Source organism: Rhinolophus ferrumequinum, chromosome 8 (assembly GCF_004115265.2).
Source record: "Rhinolophus ferrumequinum isolate MPI-CBG mRhiFer1 chromosome 8, mRhiFer1_v1.p, whole genome shotgun sequence".
Lineage (NCBI taxonomy): Eukaryota > Metazoa > Chordata > Mammalia > Chiroptera > Rhinolophidae > Rhinolophus > Rhinolophus ferrumequinum.
In genome coordinates, this window is record NC_046291.1 from 6,754,032 (window position 1) to 6,776,340 (window position 22,309).

The following is a 22,309-nucleotide window of genomic DNA, read 5'->3' on the forward strand; positions in this document are numbered from 1 at the left end:
GGCAAAGTCTAGGCAACAACACCGAATGAAAAATTTGTCCTACGGGACTTCCCGGGAAGGGCCCTTCCCATTGACGCTCTTCGTCCCCCCCGCGAAGCCGCTGAGTGCTTTTATTGGCTTAACAGGATGCCAATCGCCGAGGCAGGCTTTCTATTGGCTTCGGGGCGGGCGCTCCGAGGCTAGGGAGAAGGAGAAGGGATCTGGAGCGGGAGCTGAGGGGAGGGAGAGGCCGGTCCGGGTCTGGCCGCTGCCGCTGCTCTCCCGAGGTCTTCAGGCCGGGCTACGGCTCAGTCCTCGGCTCCGGGGCACCGTCTGCGAGGCTCCGCCGGGCCAGCGTGGGAGAGCCGCGGGCGGCGGCCGCCGCATCATGTCAGCCAAGGACGAGCGTGCCAGGGAGATCCTGAGGGGCTTCAAACTGTATCCGCCCGGGAGCGGGGCGGGGCCGGGAGGACTTGGGAGGCGGCCGCTTGCAGTGGAGACGGGCTGGGGATGGGGGCCGCGCCAGGTGGGCACTCGAAGGGAGGCTGCGGGAGGGAGGAAAGAACGGCGTCCCGGGCCCCCGACGGGACCCGGCGCTGGAGGCGGGGCAAGGGGCGTCCTGAGGGAGGAAGGGGACGTTGCCTGGAGCCTTGGGGGGTGTAGGCGGAGGAGCCCCGGAATTGGGCTGGGAGAAGTGCTGGACGTCGGCAACGGGTGTCGGGGAGGCGAGCTTGGGTCCCAGCTCCGGTCGGCACCTTGAGGCAGGACAGGGGCTGCGGCCCTCAGGAAAGGGCCGAGGGGGCGCGGTGGGCTGGGCTCGAAGCCCAGCAACCCCCTTGGCGGGAAGCCCCCGGAGAGAGCAGGGAAAAGTGACTTGGAACGAGTGACCTTGTGTGGGACAAATGCAAACGTTTGTGTTCAACTCTCTCGGGTTCCCCCATCCCACCCCACCCCGTCTTGTTTCCACAACTTCTCTTCCTCACTTGTGGCTCCTTCCAGGGCTGGAGCAGAGGCGGGGTGGTGAGGAGAGACGTCTCAGATCGCCCTCGTCTTAACTCCGTCTTGGCCTTTTGAGGCATCGGACGGACGGTGGCTGCTTCTCCCTCAACTTCTCAGTTTTCTTTCCAGCGAAATGAGGACCCTAAACTTGTGCGTGAGGTGCCTTGAGGTGTTTTGATTTTCCACTGAGATTCTTGGCAAAGGTGTCTTTGCTCGCTCGCATTTGTGCGGTTAACGTGTAGATATGGTGGAGCTGTCCAGCAATGTTTTGATTGCGTTGGGGACACGGTAAGATACGTAGGATATAGACAGAAATCATTGCCTCGGGCCTATTGTGATGCCGCTTGTGCAACCTTCTCCCCTTAATTGTAGTGAGAAAGCTTCGTGTTTTAACGGAATGTTCATTTGTAACCAGTTAATGTGGATGAAAAAAATGCAATCTAGTACATTCCAATTTGGCATTTTCCTGCTGACCTCTTCTTACCTCCTATGTATACAATATGGAACATTCTTAAATTCCTCTCTCAATGAAAAGGCAGTCACTACTTTAGGGCCCCTCCCCTGGAGGTTTAGGAAAGCACTGTTTTCTGAGCTGCCTGTGTGTTTTCCCAGTGCCCATTTCACCCCTGCCAATTTTAATTGTTTTGTCACAATCAGAAACCAAATTGGTAGTCAGTTTTGGCACACAAATGCAAAAAAGTTACAGGACATTGTGGATATACAAATGAAAGTTTTCAAATGGAACTTGACCTGCTGTGCTTGTTTTAAAAATTGAAAGGCATTATCACCTTTGCATACTGCCATTCATGAGAAACTTGCAGTACTTTTACGCAGTGGCCTCTTTTACAGCTCCACGTGCCTTTCCAAGTTTCTCTTCATAATGGTGCCTATAAGTAGAATGGGACGGCTGAATGTTAGAAAAGCTATGGCATGGATTTTGTTTCTCCCCTGAGTAATTTATATTGTTACTTAACATGTATGCTGTAGACTGTAAACCAGAGACTGGAGAATTGAGAGATTACTTTTTGGATTGGAAATAACGTATTGCTGAAAACAAGGAGGGGTCTTTTTAATGCCTTTTGAACAAAACAGAAAGGGAAAGTTTGAGCTTCTCTCCTTCAGTCTTGGTTCTTGAACCTGTTGAGAAAGAGGCTAAGGGACAAATGTGGAAAACAGTAGAAGGGAAGATAAATTAACTAATTCAGTGATGACATTAGTGGGTCAAGAAACAGACTTTCAGGAAAAGTTTGACCTGGGCCAATTAAATCACAAGGAAAGCAGCCGTATGAAAATACGTTAGCATGGAAGCAGTGGAATGCTCATCCTCTGGTAGCCGTTATTGGCATTTGAGAATTAAGAGAAAAGAGAGAGGGAATTCTAGGTTTTGCTACTACCTTCAGGAAAAATAAAATTAATAGTTTATTAAGAAACTGCCTGACTGTTGTCCACCTTTGTTGGATAAATTGTTTTCTGGACTTTCTTTTAGAGTATCTGTTCCTGTAAAAAGAGTTTTTACTAGAAAAAGAAATTGCTGTTATATCCTCCTAGCAACAGGGTTGACAGTACTCATTTTGCACATTGACTATGTTGGTCTTTTTAATATTGGCCAATTTGGACAACAAATGATATCTTGTTTTAATTTGTGTTTCCCTGGATCCGTATATCTCTAGAGAGTGGTTGAGAGCTGTACTGGCCTGCAGAGGTGTGCTGCCTGCATTGGAATCCCAGTTCCACACTCCTAGTTCTGTGTCCCTTAGCAACCTCTTTAGCCACTGCCTCAATTTCCTCATCTGTAAATGGGGATAAAAATAGTACCTATCTCATTGGGTTTTGTGACCCTAGGCAGAGCACTCAAACTCAGTATCCACAGCATTTCCTCAGAGAGCTGTTACTAGGATTCAATGAGACTGCATGTAAAATGCTTAGTACAGTGCCTGGCACATAGTAAGTAAGTAATAATGTTACTTATTTGTTTTATAAACAATTACTAATATTATTCACACTAGCAATAGTGTTAATATTACTGTAATACCACTTATTTTTCTGAGATTATAACCAATGCCTTTATGCTAGTATTCTGTTTTCTTACTGAGAAACTATGATACTTCTGTTTTGCCTCTTTGAAGAAATGATTCAGTTAATAAGCATTGATGTATACCTGGTGTTTATCTTTTTTTTTAGGAATTAATCACATTCCAATTTGTGGCAAGTTAACAAAATAAAGAACTAGTTTGGCTCAGAGGTTTCTGAAAGCACCTTTCACTTGTGTTCTTGCATTTCCTCTTCATAGTTTGGTCCTGGATCCCCCTATATCCTTTCTCGTAGCACCTTGATCTTTGACTTTACTTCCAGTCAAAAACAGTTGGCTTTACATCTATTCACTTGGGTTTCCTTATTAAGAATAGTGGACTGTTGAACTTTTCTTGAATGTCAATATTGCCTAATAGATACCTTGGCCAAATGTTACAAATGAGTTTGAGGCTTACGATTTCCTAAAATATAGTCTTTGCCTATCAACTCAAGTCCTGGGAAAGCAACCAAAATATACCACCCATACAGCCAGTGTACACTGTTGATCACAGATTGTCTAGTCATGGACTTCATGTAGATCGTGATTGGTAGTTTGTTTTCCGGGATCCTCACGCATAGACTCTTGAGAAGTTGTTACTATTGTCCTGAATGGATTAAATGAATATAATGTCCTATTGATCGTGGTATTTAGGATTTTTAAACAGGCATTCCTGCTTTTGCATTTTGGGAAGAAATTTGGCATATAATTAGATACTTATAGTCTTCTTCAGACCTTCTCGATTTCTTTCCATGATTGTGTATATGGTTTACAGTGAAACATTATAGTAAATTCTGGAAAAATAGAACAGAACGTGGTAAGACTGTCATGGAAAATTCCAGTTACGTCACCACTGTATTTGATAAAGGGCTAGCCAGCAGTGGTGCTGAGGTTTGGCAGCTCTAGGTCCTTACTAGGCTTGACCTCACTTTTGCCTCACAAACCTCCTTTGTCAGCACTCTGCATCCACAAATCACTATGAGAGGGAAGGACTTAACTTCTGAATGTATAGACCTGTCCCTAACTCCTGAGCTTTAGCATCATAGGAAGGTGTTTTAACGGCCATCTTGTCTAGTAATCTGACTCTTCCATCCATTGCTCAAATGCTTAAACTCAAATTGTCAAGATTTTAAGAGCAGCATTTTTTTTTTGCTTTTGATCTGCTGATAATTTTGAAGCTGAGGAAAAGCATATATATTTTCTCAAGCCTAGTAAGGTCCAGTACCCATAAAGATTTCAGTGGATTGGACTAAAGAAACACACTGTTTACAGCAAACAAAGTGGTAGTCCCACTGTAAGCACACACATGAGGAACTTCTTTAGTGTACAATTGAGGGGGCACACGACAAATGGAGCTGGTCCAGAGGAGAGGGACTTGAAATGTGCTATACATACAATAATTGGAGAACTAAGGAGTTTTCACCTGAAGAGTTGGGCAAGGGACCTGAGTGTTCTCTTCTAAAGTTTAAAAAACTATTCTAAAGAAAAAGAATTAAATGTGTTCTGTGTGGCTCTCAGAAGAAATACAAGACTCAGGGGTAGCAGTTATAGGAGACAGAGTTTATTTATTCCAATTGCTAACAATTAGGAGGTAGCAGAAAACAACAACACACATTATCCAGAAAGTATTTTATGCAGCAGATGGATGCCTGTCCATCAAGAGTATTGCAGGGGGAAATTATGTATGCATCAGATAAGGAATTAGAGTACAGAGTACGTGATCTCCAGAAGGACTCAAATCCTTTTCCAACACTGCAGTTCTTTGACTTAGTGACAACCTTTCTTAGTTAACAAGGATTCTTTTCAGCAAGTATTTCTACTGAGATATGTATTACACCTAAAATAGGCAAAATATTTTTTGTGATTTAATGTAATTAAAGCAAGATATCTTTTCCTTTTTGTTTTTCAGACAACTCTTCTTAGATACTCACTGTTGCTTTTGATGAAGTGTTTTGTGTAGTACATTGTGGATCCACTGATTCAGAATCACGGAGAGCAATTATTGCCTCTGAATTTAGATAAAGTCTAGAGAACTAAATATAAATAGCTCTAATATAAATAATACTATAAATATAGCCACAGAAGAAAGGGGATGGCTTAATAATATCTGACATTCCTATCATCTTTTTCAGTTTTTCAAAGTACTTGGATATATTATCACAACTCTATGCATTATTACCCTCACTATATATGTAGGAAATTAAGGATTGATGAGATTATCACTCAGATAAAGGCAGGACCTCAATTTAAACCTTTTTTTGTCTTTCTATAAACTGCTGTTTTCTACAATATACCATGATGCCTCTCTGGAGAATTAAAAATTTTTTTGCAGTATTGATTTTAAGTTTAAAATTTTTCTGTAGTATTTAAGTCACAGGTTTATTTTTCACTTGAAAATTATTCTTTTCCACTGTGGTCATATCCCCTATGTTTTTTTGGTTTTTTTCCTTAATTGTTTTTATACGTTAATCAGAGATATTTTTTTTTTTTTTAGACCAGGCTTTCTGCCCTATGTTTTTTGCTTGCTCTCAGATACAGAGGGCAGGGTTTAGAATCGAATAAGGAAGAACTTTTTAACAATTAAAGTTACCTGGAAAAAAAAACAAAAAACATTTTCCAGAAAGTATTTAAACAGCATGTATTTAGTCTGCTAGAGCTGCTAAAACAAAATATCATACACTGGTTGGCTTAAACAGATTTGATTCTCAGCAGTTCTGGAGGCTAGAAAGTCCAAGCTCAAGGTGCTAGCTGATTTGGTTCTGGGGCTCAGTTCCTAGCTTGCAGATGGCCACCTTCTCTCTGTGTCCTCACATGGTGGAGAAAGAGCGGATGGGCAAATCACAGGAGAGTCATAACCATCCCATGGGTGACAGTTCTGTTTGGAAATAATGGTTCATGGACAGTCACTGCTCAATGAAAGATTTTTAAAAAGGGACTAAATCTGAGAATCTAGTCTTATAATTTTCATGGACTAAGAGGTGAGAAATTTAACTGTAAGCCTTTGCTTTTGAGCCATCTTCTCTGTGAAGAGCAAAGGCAGTAAGTTCTAGCCATAGTGCTACCACTTACTGGCGGTTCATTCAGATGTTTGTTAGCAGGGTCTGTAAATGCCAGGTAATCTACTAAACCCAAAAGATATGAAATGATAAGCCAGTTTTCATATATAAGGGAGAGAGAAAGAGATAAGAACAATCAGAATACAGTGTGATAAGTGCCTAGTAGTGTCAAGTGCTGTGGAACCTTAGAGAAAGAATGACTTCTGCTGGAGGCGTGGAAGACTTCAGAATTGTCATTTGAATAGGATCTTGAAAGATGAGTAGGTGTGGAGCAGTTTAATTTTTCAGATGCTGGAGAGTAACAGAGGAGGGAAAGTGAAGGCATGGAAAATGAGGGAAGAAAGTGTTTCACAAGGATTAAGAATGAGGATCAAAACCAAGTCCTTGGAATTGCTGGAAATTTCATTCATTCAGGGAATATTTGAGACTACTCAGAGTCCCATGATACCTTATAAGTCATTGGTGATCTTTTTGAGAATAGTAGATGTTTGAGGAAACAAATTAAACTATAATTTGCCAAGATTAGAAAATGGATAATAGATGAGGAAATAAAGTCATCAAGAATAGCTTACTCTTTCAAGAAATCTGGTGACCTAGGAAAGCAGATTTTAGGGAAGTAGCTTGAGTAGGTAGAGAGATTTTATTAAAGAATGGAAATCACTTGTTATAAGCTATCCAACTTTGTGCAAGGTGCTTAACATCTATTAAAGGATAATGCTTGCTCCATATGCCGTCCATAAATGTTATGAAATAAGTGAAATAATATATGCCAACTCACTTTAAAAATCAGAGCTCTGCAAATGCATTATGCTTGCTATTACATTGTTAACTATTTATCTTTGCTTTAAAGTTCAGGGTTGCTTTCTATTTTGCAAATTTTGAAGTATCGTGTTTCAGGGCATTGATAAAGCCAGAGTCTTACTGATTGTTTTTTTACTCCAGCTTAAACATTTGAAGCTTTTCCCCACCATTCTGGAAAGTAATTGTAGCTGTTGGCATGATAGGAAAGGAATCCCTTACATGACACATATGTCCCATTGGAAAGCCAAAATCATCTTTGGCTTTGCTTTTATTAAGAGGGTTATAACTTGAGGAAGTTGATTTTCCTCTCAATACTGTAGTGTTTTAAAAATTGGATAAAATTCAGGAATCTCTGACTGGGTTTTAATAAAATTCAAGGCAATATCCCTCCAAAAAACATATCCGAAACAGTGGCTGATCCTTTTAGGAACCTGCCCTTGGGAAAGTGCCTTGTATTATGTCTTCTTCAATTAATAGGTTCTGGGAAGCAAATAAAAATGCAAAGGGAGTCTCTCAGAATCTCGGATATGTCTATTCTAGCTTGTTTCTAGCCAGTTTCAGGCACATAACGGCACATATCAGTAGAATAATAGACCTACTAGAAAAAGAAAGGTTTGTTTCATCGTTTGACTTTGCTAGTGAGAAGACTGTGTTGTTTCAAATAGTGATCTTTTTCTCATTACTAAATTACTTACCTCCAGTGTTTCCCAGGCCAGTTTGAATTTTGATTGTATGTTCTCCAAGCTCTGTACCTTTGCCAGGGCTAGAGTATTATTTCACAGGGATCTCACCACTGATTACAGTGCGGCATATTAGGTTTCAAGGATACTGAAACCTGGTTTCTCAGGGAAACCATTTATATTTTCTCACCTTGCCCCTCATAAATAAGATAAATATCACAGGGAAAATCACTGGGAAATTTTGGGCAGAAAAAGATGTTTAAATGTCCAGGAATTAGAATTGGTTCTTAAGAATGTACTAAAAGACAGGATGCTCTGTATAACCAATGCTCGTGCCTAGAAAGAGGGCTTTGGCAGAAGGGCTATTTAAAAATTAATGAAGGTAGAAGTAAGAGAAGGAAATGACTTCAGAAAGTGAGCAAGGAGGAAAGAGTTTGAGTGGAGAGAGATTATAAAGGCAGAGTGTTAAAAGACAGAGAAGAAGAAGAAAAAGAAAAGCCACAACAAACAACTAGGAAAGCGGAGCAAAGAAAGGCCTTCCTATCTGAAAATGCTCAGGCTCCCACTAAATAGAAACCCCCTTTGTTGACTGCTAGTCATTGCAGCTGCTTCCAGCCCAGAGGAATGAGAAGGGAGAAGTTTTCCTTCATTCCTGTGACCTTGGTAGTGAAGCTTTGCCTCATATTGCTCAGGTCTACCCTGGTAGGCATTAGCATATATCATTATGTGCTTAGTCAGCCACTTTGCCTGAAAATTCTACTTACCTTGAAATTTCTCAGACTAGGTAATGAACCACATGCCCATATATAATTTACAAGTACCCTGCCAAGTCATGAATTCAACTTACTGCAGAATGAGCTTTTAAGTTCTAATGTGTTTTTACCTGCAATTCAGCTGACTGACTCAGCTGTTCTCCTTAGGGAGAATGGGTTTTTGAGGGGTTGGTTGGTTTGCTTTTTGTTTTTTGCTGAGCTCCAGCTCCAGGTTGGTCTTTCCACAGCCTGCTGAACCCTGAATGAGGAACTCTCCTGGTTTGGCTTCTAGACACTCTTCAGTGAGCCTTGCTTTCTGGTTGCTTAGCCTGAAAGAGAGACTTCTCATAACCCCTCTGACGTGCTCTCTGATACTCGGTGTGGTTCAACACATATTTGAGTGCCAGTTATGTGCTGAGCACTGGGAAGGAAGGAGAAATAATGTGGTGCCAATGGAATTTGACTTGCAAACTTGAATGTGCAGTACATTCTGATAAGTACCGTGATGCAGGTGTAAACAGGTGTGCAGGTGCACTGAGGAGGGATCAGATAGCTTTGCCTGGGGTGCATTGGGGACCACAGTCATAGAGGAGGTTGACATAGCCCTGGGTCTGTAAGGAGAGTAGGATGCTTGTTCTCGGCAGAGGGGAGCAGCGTGTGCTAAGCACTGAAGCACAAGAATATAATGTCTTTAGGAAGTGCAGCCCTTGGGCATGGCTGGAGGATAGGGTGCATGTAGGGGACGGGCTAGGCTAAGAGGTGACGGAAGAAGTGACTGGCTGGCACAGGTTAGGCTCATTGTCTTCCTCCCTCCAGTAAGCCTTGACTTACCCTCTTGACTTCTTTACCCCAGGTTTGCAGCGATTTCTTATACCTGCTGCCCTCCTCTTCTGTAGCAAATTGTCCTTTCCACTTAACACTATCTTCCCACCTCACCCTTCTCTATTAACTTACAACGTTTTTTTGTAAATCAACATTCCCCAAACGTGTTTACAAAACCTAAACTTCACATAATTGCTCAGAAATGTGTATGTCTGAAGATGGAAGGACTTTTTCTTGTTGTACATTCGCTAGGATTAAACTAAGACCGGTCAAGAGCAGAGGTCTTGTCTTTCTGTCCTCTGGAAAGTGCTTCTTATACTGTCACTGCTAAAGAACCAGGCTTTTACTTCCAGTCCTTCACAGACTGATATTTTTATAAAATAAATGAAACTGAATTATTAGAAAATGACATACAAAATATAAGTCAAAAAATTTTATTACCGTGTTTCCCCGAAAATAAGACCTAGCTGGACAATCAGCTCTAATGTGCCTTTTAGAGCAAAAATTCATTAAAGACCTGGTCTTATTTTACTATAATATAAAACCCAGTTTTATATGAATTTTTGCTCCAAAAGGCACATTAGAGCTGATTCTCTGGCTAGGTCTTCTTTTTGGGGAAACAGAGTATTGCAATCAACAAATTACTCTGCTAAATTGCTATTAGAATTTTTAAACACTTATCTTGTCACAGACTGGTAACAAATGAATTCATAAACCAGCACCGATCTGTAGACCACATTGAGAAGCATGGCTGTGGAATCCCTAATATAACTCGTGCCTGATACACAGTAGAAATTCAGTGCATGTTTGGGGAATAAAGGTGAATGAGATCGTTAGTGTGATTATAGTAATAGGAAGGAAAAAATGACAGCAACAGCTCTCTTTGGAGAGTCGGAGGGAAATGATTAAGTGAGAAAGTAAAGAGTACTACAGTCATGTTACCCTCCTTGTAAAACAAACTTTTTCTTACCACTCTCTCTGAATGTCGCTCCTTTGGCTCTCTAGCAAGGTAAATATACACTAGTAAGTCTCCTGCATGAATTTCTGAGAAAGATTCATTTTAATCTTGCCAAATATGTGAAACTTACTCAAAATATCTACAGAAAAATGCCAACCCACTTATCCGAACTAGCTCTCATGAGCAAATCTATAGTTGGCTAGGATTGATTTCAAATACTAACCCCTGCTCTTTGAATCAGGGCATCTCTCCATGTTGTAATATGGACCATACTGCCAAAGGCTTTTCCTACCTGAGATTTTCTCATTTCCTTCTATATCTTCTCAAAAGATTAGCTGAATAGGGTACGAAGTCTTTTTATCAAAAACTTTGTAACAGACAAACAATTCTTCTATGTCAAGATAATTTTTGAAAAGCAAATTATAAGGTCTTGAATCCCCCTCAGATAAGAGGGATTCATGGTGTCATTCAAAGGATAGAAAAGCAGGAGGTCTACTTTTTAATATTCAAACACATAGCTGCAGTTGAAGGAGATCATTATTTTGAAATATGTAAACTTAAATAATATTTGAATGCAACTTATAATAGAGAAGTTTTATAAAAAGAATTTTGTGTCCATTGCAGATCAGTACAGCATCAATAACTCAATACATCACCCTCATTTTCGACTAACCATATCCCAAGAGGACATTGTTAGGAAAGGCAAAAGAAACATTTTTGTGGTACATTTGGGGTCTGCCTGCCTTTCTCACCTTCTCGTCAGTTCCCTCAGCAATTCTGGCCCTGGAGGCCTATTCTCACAAAAATACTCAGCCCCCAGCAGCTGCCTGACAGCACTTTTCTTTCCAAGAGTATGTAGTATGCACAGACCTCTGAACACTAGCTAGCTACGAGATGGATTAAACAATATGGTGAATGTTCAAAATTTTTAAAAATTATTACAGTAAAAGACACATTGCCATTAATCCCCCTCGCTTCGAACACATTTATCCCATCATTCTTACCACTTTCTGAAACAGTTCTGGAAGTCCTTTTTCATGAGTGCCCTTAGTTGCACTGTCATGGCTGCCTCAATGTCCTGAATCATTTTGACTCTGGGGAAGAGCCAGAAGTCACAGTGCCAGATCTGATGAATAAGATGGATGAGGACACATTGTAATGTTTTTATTTGGCAGAAATTGCCGTACCAGAAGCGATGTGTGACACAGAGCATTGTTATGATGGAGGATGATTTATGGCACGCTTTAAAACACACCTTCTCTCAACCGTAGCTCACACCCAACTGACTACACCAAATAACTTGACACTTGTCACACGCTGTCTACGTGCCACTGCCCATATTGAAGATCCCTGCCTTTCCGTTGGATGGCACTCAGCAGCAGCATTCACCATATTTTGTGATCATAACGGAAAGGCTCCGTGTCACACATCACTTCTGGTACAGCAACTTCTGTCAAATAAAGACACTACCTTATTCACCGGATCTGGCACCGTGTGACTTCTGGCTCTTACCCAAAGTTAACATGACCATGAAAGGTAAACAGTTTGAATCAATTCAGGACATTGGGGCAGCCACGACAACACAACTAAAGACACAAAAGAGGACTTCCAGAACTGCTTCAGAAAGTAGCAAGAGTGATGGGATAAGTATGTTTGAAGTGAGGGGGAGTATTTTGAGGGGGATTAATGGCAATGTGTCTTTTATTGTAATACATTTTTTTTTAATTTAAACATTCACCATATTTTATGATCACAGCTCATAATGTTACTTACGAGCTGTGAGTTCCTGAGAAAGGTCTTCAACTTCTGAGAGCACCACTGTTTCATGTGGGTGTCAGCATTAAGTGAGATAAGATTAAAAAATAGAAAAGAGGGGCTCTTAGTACAGCACTTGGCATATGTATTGAATTTAGGTACTCAAATTTAGTTCTTTTACTCTGCCTCCTCTTTCTTTGAGGACTAGCTTTACGCAATGAATGTAGCCAGATGCTAGAAAAGGCTGGAAATATTGTTCACCTTCTCCTTGGCCTTATACTGTCTGCAGTTATCAAGTTAAACAAGACTGTTAGGAAGCTAGCTCTTGAGAAATGCAAGAATTAGGACTTTCTCTGCATTAGTGATGAACCATAGATTAAGAATTATTGACCTTTACAGCGATTGATAGGCTAATAAAATCAATGAGGTTTCCTTTAGCCTTCAGAGATTTTATAGAAGCTCAGAGGAGAGACCAGACCTGAGTCTGTTCTCCCAGTCCTAAGTGGACTCCTTACCACTTGAATGTGGAAGAGACCAACTCCTCAGTTTGTACTAGATCTGTTACCTGGGCGTGGTTGTGGCTTTATTGATTTTTATATAGTTTGATGTGGTTCATCAATTTCTGTAAAACTTGCCTAACCTAGAAAATAGTGTCTCTAGTCATACAACACATCCTCTTTGTAAGTATGTCTTTTACCCATGGAGGATATATAATAAAAGACCAAGAATCAGGGACCCCAAAAGTGAATGTGTTCTGACCTGCGGAATACATTAACAGCCTAATCTTCACTGGCATTCCACACCAAAAGGCATCCTGTCTCCTGCAGTATTTGGAGGTGCCTTTCTAGCTTCATGTCAGAGGACTGCTTGTCTTATACCAGGATCTTAGGGATCGTGACTTAGTCATCTTCTGTCCCCCAGTCTCTCCCTGGTACAGACTGGCATATACAGGATAGCTGATCGTGTCATACGTTAAAAGAATGGATACTGAAATCAGGCAGTCAATAACCAACTTTATGATTCATTGGCTTTGTGACCTTTGAGCAAGTTACTTGCCATCCCTAAACCACAAATTCTTCATCCACATAAGCGCTATAATAATAATGCCTATTTCATAGGGTTGTGAAGATTAATTTAGATATGGATAAAGCACTTAGCCAATAGCTGGCATTCAGTACATGTTAGCCGTCACCGTTATACAGTAAATAAGTGCTGAATATAAAGATCAGTGGTATTATTATGACTGTGTATGTTCTGCCAAAGATTCTTAACACCCAAGAGATGTGTAACATGAATCATCTGACAAAAGAATTCTTCCCATTTCTTGGTAAAGTCTTCCCCTTTAGTTTCCTCTGTTCATTTAAATAGAATTTTACTTAGATATGGTCTATTAGATAAGGAATTTCCAATAAAGTATACCAGCTCATTCATATAGTCGCCCTAGATAATTGCATATGAAAGTTTTTCTATTTTGTTATTTTTAGAAATTATTTTGGAAGATGAAGGGTCTGATGGTGACTTAAGAATATTTTTATATTAAATATTTACTTTGTCATTCTAACAAATATGCTAAACATTTCAAATTTCCGTGGGAAAGCCCTCAGGGAAAAAAACATCTTACATCTTTTTCTTTTTCTTGTTATCTATCTAGTGAAGTTTAGAAATTTGAAGAAGGGTATTGCCAAGATGCTGCAAAGAGACCCCATGTTTGAGCTTCTTGTGCTCTCTGAACACAAAGAGAAAGCGTCTGGGTAAATAGTCCACTGTTTGTTGTTGGTTCCTAAAGCACTGCCTGGGGAGATTTATACTCCCGGGTCTCTTGTGTCCCCAGGAGGGAGCTGATGGAAGGTGGTTATTAATCTGCACCAACTTCAGTTTATTATCTGTACTGGTTCCCAAACATGTTTTTGGCACAGAATTCTGCAGGTTCCCTTACAGTGCTTCTCCATGCCTTTCCAGCACTGTAGCCAAGGGTTTTATTTTTTCCATAACAATGTTTCAGACATTTGATCTTTTTCTCTCACTGCCCACCTGTCTTCTCCCCCATGCTTTCTTGCCCTCCTTTGTGCACACAAAATATTTAAGCTCCAATGACTGTTTTCCCCCTGAAAAATGTGGTGTTATTTCAAACTTTCAGTTCCATAAAATCTTATTTCTTAGAAACGTCTTTTAACTCCCAGTATCAATCCTTTGTTCGTCCACTGTAGACTACCCCTTCCTGTCTGGTGGTATAGAATATGGGCTTCGATGTCTATAATTTTTCCTTCCATTCTTTAAAAGGGTTTTCTTTCCCAGACACCTAACACTACTCAAAGTCTGGTCCCTGGGCCAATAGCATGGGCATCACCTGGGGAGCTGGTTAGCAGTGCAGAATCTTGGGCCTCACCCCGTACCTACTGAACCAGAATCTATATGTTGGCAAGATCCCCCACAGGATTTGTATGCACGTGGAAGTTTAAGAAAGCACTGCTGTAAATCATGTTTTGCTCAATGTTGGGGCTGGGGGTAGGGAGGGCAGTGGGAACTCTGCCAATAGTGGTTCTCAACCCTGGCTGTTCAGTGTAATCACCAAGGGAGCTTTGAGAAATACTGATGCCTGGGTTCCAGCTCCAGAGACTCTGATTTAATTGGTCTGGGGGATGGTCCAGGCATTGGGAGTTTTTAAAGTTCCCCAGGTGATTCTAATATGCAGCCAAGGTTGAGAACCACTCTTATGCATGAATCTTATAATTTGCCCCAGTTTATTAGAATATCATTATATATAAATCATTGTAAGACTAATGACTAAAAAAAAACCAAAAACTATATTTTTTACAATTACATTTATTAAGAGGATGTATATATGCATAGAAAAAATGGAAATATAGACACCAAAATATGAAATGGTAACTTCTGGGTGATAGGATTACAGCTATTTCTTTTTGTCTTATGTTTTCCAAACTTTCTAGAATAGCCATGAATTCTTTTGGTAAAGAATCCTCATATGTGTATATATACTTTTCAATAAATGTAATCACATTCAATGTTTTTCATAAACTGCTTTCTAATTTTTTAAATTTTTTTCCTTTTTCACGTATCAGTATATTATAAATATTTTCTCATACCATTCAATAGCATTTACACAGGTTTTTATATTGTTTAAAGTGAATCCTGACCCAGGATGACTGGATTTTTACCTTAAAAAGTATGTTTGCATACTGACTAGGGCCTGGGAGAGACTGGCTGATGAACTCAGAAACCTTTAGTGTTTGGAAGCTTTCCTTGTCAACAGAAGGAAGATGTTTAGATGGCGATGTCGACACTACAGTGAGGTCAGATCACATCCTGCCAGAGGCTTTTTCAACTCTCGGTCGCTGGATACCAGCATTTGTCTGAGCTCTTCAACGTAGCACAAAGAACTTGACTTTACCTTCCCAGAAGATGCTGCATGCGCCACAGGGGATTCTTAATGATGTTTGTATTGCAACCCATGTGTTGGAAGGAATTGTAGTTCTAAACTTCCTCTTCAAATCCTTTTTGGTTTAGTTGAAGTTGTGCTTAAAGACAACTAGTATCTCTTACAGTTTGAGTTTCCTCTGCATTAATCAAGTGAATCGAGTCATGTACATCATGACATGGAAAGCTGGAAAACCCTTAGAGAATCTCAGTGGTGTGTAGTTAGCCAAGCTATATTGTAATCCAAGAAAGTCAAGTACATCCCCTTTCCCAAACCTTGGGAATAAATACCAGTCCTACAACTTAAAAAAAAAAAAAAATGATCTGCTATAAAACTGTTATGTCCTTAACTCAGTCAAGTTGAATTCTATGGGAGGAAAACAATTTTGCTAATGGTCTCTTTCCAATCAGAGGAAAGGAGATACAGTCTGCAGTTGGGGAACCTTTTTAAAGATGCATTGTGGCTTACTCTGCAGAAGAAAAGTTCGGTGTATTTGTCATCCTTTTACCTCATTTAACCTTTTCTCTACCAGAATCTGTCTATAAAAGGTTCAGAAATGTGTAGTTTTTAGTTTTAAAGAAATAGGCTTAATGTTTTGTTCACAGAATTGTAGTGAATAACAGAGCTCTGATTAGCAGAGCTTTTAAACTTAGCATTTCTTCTGAGGAGAAAGATTCCAAGGCACTTCACAACCTAAAGGCTTCAGGAGCTGTACGTGTTGACGAGGGATGTGCGTTCCCTTTTAGTGTCTGATCTGAGTTTGCGCCTTAACCTGAGACGGTAGTACTATCACCTGGGCTATCTTGTCTGGATATGCAAATCAGGAAGAGATGAGACACCTGGGTATGGCACAGTACTGAAAGGTGATACAGGTTCGTGAGTGTATCGTCAGCTTTGGAGGCATGTTTTAGACACTGATACTTATCTTATCTCGCAAGACCAGATCACAAGCAAGACGAAGATGGTACTTTGTACAAGCCTTCGTTATAGATAGTCCTTCTCACATTGCATTGTGATTATTCTTTTACCTGGTGGTTTTCCCTACCTGGAGGGGAACACTAGGGAACATACTCAGGGATCATGTCTTATGAATCATAGTATATCCTAGCCCTGAGTCTAACACTCATAAACGTTCAATAAATGGTGGACAAATGAAATGTCCAGTTCAGCCTTGTTATACTTGTGAGGATCCAAAACCCTTTGGTCATATTCAAATCTGGGTTAATTTGGTTTTTTTGTTTTGTTTTGTTTTGTTTTTACCAATTACATGTTGATCATTACTTTATACCAGTTAAGTTTTAAACAACTGTAAAGTAGATGATTCTTGTGGACATTCTGGAGGGAACATAATTATGAAAACTTCTACCTAAAATGATATCAACATTTGGGGTTTAGACCACATTTATTTATGTTCAGAATGACACTGTGTTTTGGAGGATGTGCATCTACTGTCCTCTGTCGTCATAGCACCTTCACTCTTACATAAGGTTTGAAAACACAAATTAAGGGAAGAATATTTATCTGGCCACTGATGTTAATATATTTGGTAAATTAAATGGATAAGACATGGTTAATTTTTGGATTCCTAGCACAGTTATTGCCCTAAAGCATTATTTTGACTTCTTAACCATTAGTCAAAAACTATTTGTAGTAGTCAGTTTGGAATTTGTTCATCCTGAGTAGCAGTTCTTTTATTTTTAAAAATGAAGTATATGATTGAGATTAGTGTAGAACATATATTACACTGTATATTAAACTGTGTCTCAGTATGCACTAAATTATTATTTAAAATCAGCTTCAAATAATATATGTAAGAGAAAATTCACCAAGAAAAAACTGTAGTAAAATAAAGGAATATTTTATACAAAAAGAGTGATTTTGTTATAAACTTAGAAGGTGGCTTAGGAGAGCAAGACCTGGGTTCTAATCGGTCTCTACCTCTCACTAGCTGTAAAGCTAGTTAATGTCTCTGAGGCCGTTTCTTCATCTTTAAAATGGGGGAGACACCTGCTTCAACAGGGTCAGCGGACATAATATGTGTAAAAGTGATTTGCAAACTTTAAGGTGCTGTGCAAATGAATGATGGATCTCATTGATGGCCTTAATAGCCTAATTCCCTATTTTTAAATTATTGTTGAAGCAATGATTTAGAAAACATTATGGTGGAAGGTTATTTGGGCATGAGGAAAAACTACTATTAAGCTTTTCATATATCTATGGAGTCCATGTGCAGACTAGACATATTTTTGTCATTTATAAAAAAAACTGCAAAAAAAGGTGAAACAGGTTGTTGGACTCTCCCTAGTGTTTTTTTCCATTTTTACTGAGCTATAATTGACATGTCGTGTGGTTTTGTTTTTTGGGTTTTTTTTTTATTAGTTTCAGGTGCACAAGACAAAGTAATACTTAGACGTTTATCATTTATATCCCTCACACTGTGTGAACCCCCTGCCCCCATCCACTATCCCTCTGACATCGCACAGAGCCATTACATTTCCACTGTCTCTATTCCTAATGCTGTACTCCGCTTCTTGTAAGTATATACATGCATATATATACATATATATATAAAATTATAGTTGGCATTCATTATTGTTCAGCTTCAGGTGTACAGTGCAGTGATCTGTCGTGTGGTTTTTTTATTTGTTTTTCAGATTGGTCCAGACCAGGAATACATTTCTTCTTTATGCTAGATTCTTCGTATTCCTGCAGACCCCTTTTTCACAGTGTCTCTCTGATTTCTTTATTGGATTTTTGCTTTTTGAAATAGTTTACAACACTAATTTTAAAGGCTTGATATCGCTATAATTCTTTTTAAATATACATATAACAGCTTTGTTGAGATATAATCCATACAATTCACCAAATTAAAATGTACAATTAAACAGTTTTCAGTGTATTCACAATGCTGTGTAGCCATCCACACAATCTTTTAGAACATCTCATCACCTCAAAAAGAAACCCTGCACCCATTGTCAGTCACTCCCCATTTCCCCTACCCTTCTACCCCAGCCCTGGGAAAACATTAATCTATTTTTTGTCTCTATAGATTTGCCTATTCTGGATATTTCATATAAATGGACTCATAGACTGGGTCTTTTGTGACTGGCTTCTTTCACCTAAGATAGTGTTTTCAAGGTTTATCCATTTTGTAGCATATATCAATACTTAATTCCTTTTTAATTCCATATGATAATCCATTATGTGGATATACCATGTGTGATGGTTCCACTGGGAATCAATTTGTAAACATAATTGCAATATCAGTTAATATATTGGTTCATTTTTGTTTTCCTTCAATTTTGCAAAAAAAAAAAAAAATTTGGTTGTTTGTAGTGGTACTCTCATGTAATAGATCACAGTAGAGAATAAATAGTAGTGGGGTCTGTCCTTCCAGGCCCTTCAGAGTTTTGTCTTTCTGACTCTTAAGACACACTCTTTTATATGTTACCTTTGGGAAAAGTTGCCCTCTCTTGTACTCAGAAGGCTTAGCTCTTTCTATTAAGAGCCTTTTTTTTTTTTCTGTTAAAAAACTAAAGGAAGATAAAGGATGCTTTTTGCTGATGGAAACCTGGTTTTTGTTCTTCATGCCTAATGGTGTGATTTCTCACTCTTCAAATGATCTTCCTCTCTTATAACAGAACATGGAAATTCTAGTGTGCTTTCTTTCTGAAAGTGAAAGGGTCATGGCAGTCCCTGGAGCAAAGCACAGGCTCTGGCTGTTTGGGGAGTGATGTGGAAGCCAGATCTAGTGACAGTGATCAGTTCTCCCTGGGGAAAATCTCCAGGTAAGGGACGAACAACAGAACTGGCTCGTTAGGACTGCCCAATGATTGTTTGTAGAAATCGTAAGCAATTTCAATCTTAAAAATCAATGCAAAAAATCACCTGCATCTTCAGCCCATTATTGAATAGTTGTTTAATATTAGGTACGGTTTTTAATACCTCCAAAACTTAGTTTTCCTACCCAGAAAGTGAAGTAATAGAGATAACGATACCTAATTCATGGGGTTTTGTGTTTGTAAAGCACATTATACAGGGCTTGTCACACCCTGTGTCAGTGAGATGAAATATATAAAGTATGAGGAAACAAGACAAAAACATAAAAAGGTTAAATGGAAAAGATAAAATACAGTGCACACAAGCTAGTACTGGCTAGTAAGAAAGACTATATACTAAGAAAAGAGTGTTTTGGACAATAATGTTAATCTAGCAAGTACTTACCGTGTTTCAGGCACCGTATAATTTTGTATACATTAATTCTCATTGAATCGTCACAAAAATCATATAAATATTTATTATGTTTTGGAATTGAGGCAAACTAAGCCTGAAACCAAGCCCAAGGTTGCACAACTGTGAAATGGCAGAGCCAGGGCTGTGGGCCCCTGGTCCTGTGCTTCAGCCACATTGTATGCTAGTGGGAGGAGGACTGAAGAAAGGGGTCTCGGGTGGGAGGGACATCAGCCTCAGGAAAAGCACCAAGAAAGGTTTCCAGGGACGGTGCCACGTGTAGGGTCAGGTCAGTGATTGGTCTACCTTGGCCAGAGCAGGTGGTTTTTGAAGTGAACTGGAGACCCACATAGTTAAGTGTCAGACAAGGGCGTGTGTCTACTCTTGATCCAGTGACAATAGAAAGCCCTGAAAGGTTTTGAGTTGAAAGGTGACAGGATCCAAGTGATATTTTAGAAACAATAGTCTGGCAGTAGTGCGTAAATTGGATTAAAAAAGAAAACATGAAAATGCATTTCAATGGAAGAAATAGCAGGGCTTGGTGACTCACTAGAACGGAAGGTCAGAGGAGGTCATGAAGGTCAATGCCCAAAGAGACAAAGCCCTTGGGCAATTTTGGCACCAAAATAATTTTGTCAAAGTTGGAAACCTTGAGAATAGGCTACAGATGACTCCATGCCCCTCATTTCTGTAAACTTCCTGTACCTCCCAAAATGCAGGCTCCTCCCAGCACCAGTGTTTTCTGGTTGTCTGCTCCCCTTGCTTCATACTCCACCCAGTTCTCCCCAGCACCACCCCTCCAAAAGCCCTTTTTCGTTCTAAACAAAATCCCCTTCCTCCTGGAGCCCCTCACTGAGCCTCCCTCCCATCGGCCTCCCTCACTGAAACCTGACCTGTCCCCAAGGAGGAGATGCCCCTGGGAACCCTGGGGAGGGCAGCTCTGTCTCCCTCAACCACTCTGAGGGCCAGGCTCCGGGGGCCAGTTTGACAGGTGAAAATTTGCATTTCCCCCATGTTTTGCCTAGTGTTCTTTTAAGGTGTTTTTTTCTTATATTTGAGTAAGTGCTCCTTATATAGTAAAGACCTTGTTTCTGCTTGTTGTGTTACAAATATTTTTCTAGTTTTTCATTTGGCTTAACTTTTTTATGGTGACTTTTGAGATAGAGAAGGTGTTCTATGTTTTTACTTTCTGAAATACTTTTTAAATGAAATTTAATTAATTCAAGTAACACACAAATACATTGTGCTCGAAAAAACTTAAAACAATTTGAATAAACTAATCTCTTGATCTCGGTCCCCAGCTCGAATGCTCTCTCTTTCCTGCTGAAACCACTCAGGTCCTGAACTTTTTCTATGGAATTATATATACTCTAATCTTTTTATGATTTCTTCGTTTGCTTTTATACCTAGAGAGGCCTTCCTCATCTTCAGGTCATAAAATATTCACCTATATTTTCTTTATATTCTAACTCTTGAGGCCAATTGGAGTATATTAGAGCAAGCAATGTGAGATAATTAACCATTTTTCGTCACTGATTTGGAATTTAGCATCTATTAAAGTATTCATATATTGTAGTGTCGCAGCTAGGTTTTTAGTACATCAATCAGCCAATTTTTGTGCTAGTACAACACTACTTATTACAGCCCGAGGTAGACTTCCGTGCACTTCCCACCGGCCACCCTCGTTCTACAGTAGCTCTTTTTTTTTTCCATTTCATCCTTGCGGTCCCTGAGGGCTTCGCAGTGAGCGCCCTCCTGCACCACTGTTACCAACTCCGTTCGTCTCCTCTGAAATGAAATCAGTTTTCTCTCTTGAATGTTTATAAAGTACCATTATTTTTCTAGTTACCCAGGTTCAACAGCACCAGCAGCTGTGTATAATTCAGCAGCTCTCTCCACAACTACTAACTCTTCTGCATCTTTTCCCCATCCCGAAACCTGTAATTCTCAGGGTGAGAAATAAACCCCCAGTCAAAGGAGCATAGGAAACCTCCTCCTGGCCCTTTAATTTCACTTGGATGTACTCCTGGCCTTATTGCCCTGTTGAAATGTTTGTTATCTTACTAGAATATCATTTACTCTGATTTACTAAGGAGAAAACCTCATTGATAAGGTTTAAACATAAGTAAAACAACAATGGGATATATTGAAGGCCATAAAGAAAAGCTTAGCCTTGGAGTCTTAAATTTTGTCTTAGAAACTAGTAGTGTGGATGTACCACCTATGGGTGCCTTTGTCTATTTTTTTGATTTTTAAACTTGGTACAGTGAGTTCCCATGTACCCTTCATCCAGCGCCCTTCAATGAGAACAGCTTGCATAGCTATAGTATATTATCAAAACCAGGAAATGGACATTGGTAGGTACAATACCATTAACTGCTGTCTCACCTGGATCACATATGTTCTAGAATTACCCTGAGAGTTCATTTGGTGACTAACCATGCAAAACAATTGTGGAACCAGCTGCTTTTCAACTGTCTTATTTACGTTCAGACTCAGCGATGTATGTTAAAAGAAGTGAGAAGTTGAGCCAAGAACAAACGATAACAGGAAACCTAGTGGACTTTTGTCAAAGCCAGCTCTACAGAATTTCCTTTTGATCCTTCCTCTGAGGGACATTTTTATGTTCCCCAAGTAGCCAACCAAAAGTTTCATGGAAGAGCAGATTACTCCTCCTGTTTGGTGTGTGTGTCTCCACTTTGCCCGTTTCCAGGGGAGGAGCCAGGAGTCATGTTAGGCAGGGGAGGGAGTCCATAGCCTCTGCTGTTGTTAC

General features: G+C 39.8%; 1 protein-coding gene across 1 annotated transcript in view; it reads left to right on the top strand.

Annotated features, from left to right (window-relative positions):
• The first annotated feature begins 157 nt into the window (after positions 1–157).
• The window catches only part of PDE6D (phosphodiesterase 6D), a 37,329-nt gene continuing 15,177 nt past the window's right edge, over positions 158–22,309 (top strand). Inside the window, exon 1 of the mRNA XM_033112885.1 lies at positions 158–417. Coding sequence (XP_032968776.1) covers positions 368–417 — 50 coding nt within the window. The 5' untranslated portion in view covers positions 158–367. The remainder of the gene's footprint in view (positions 418–22,309) is intronic.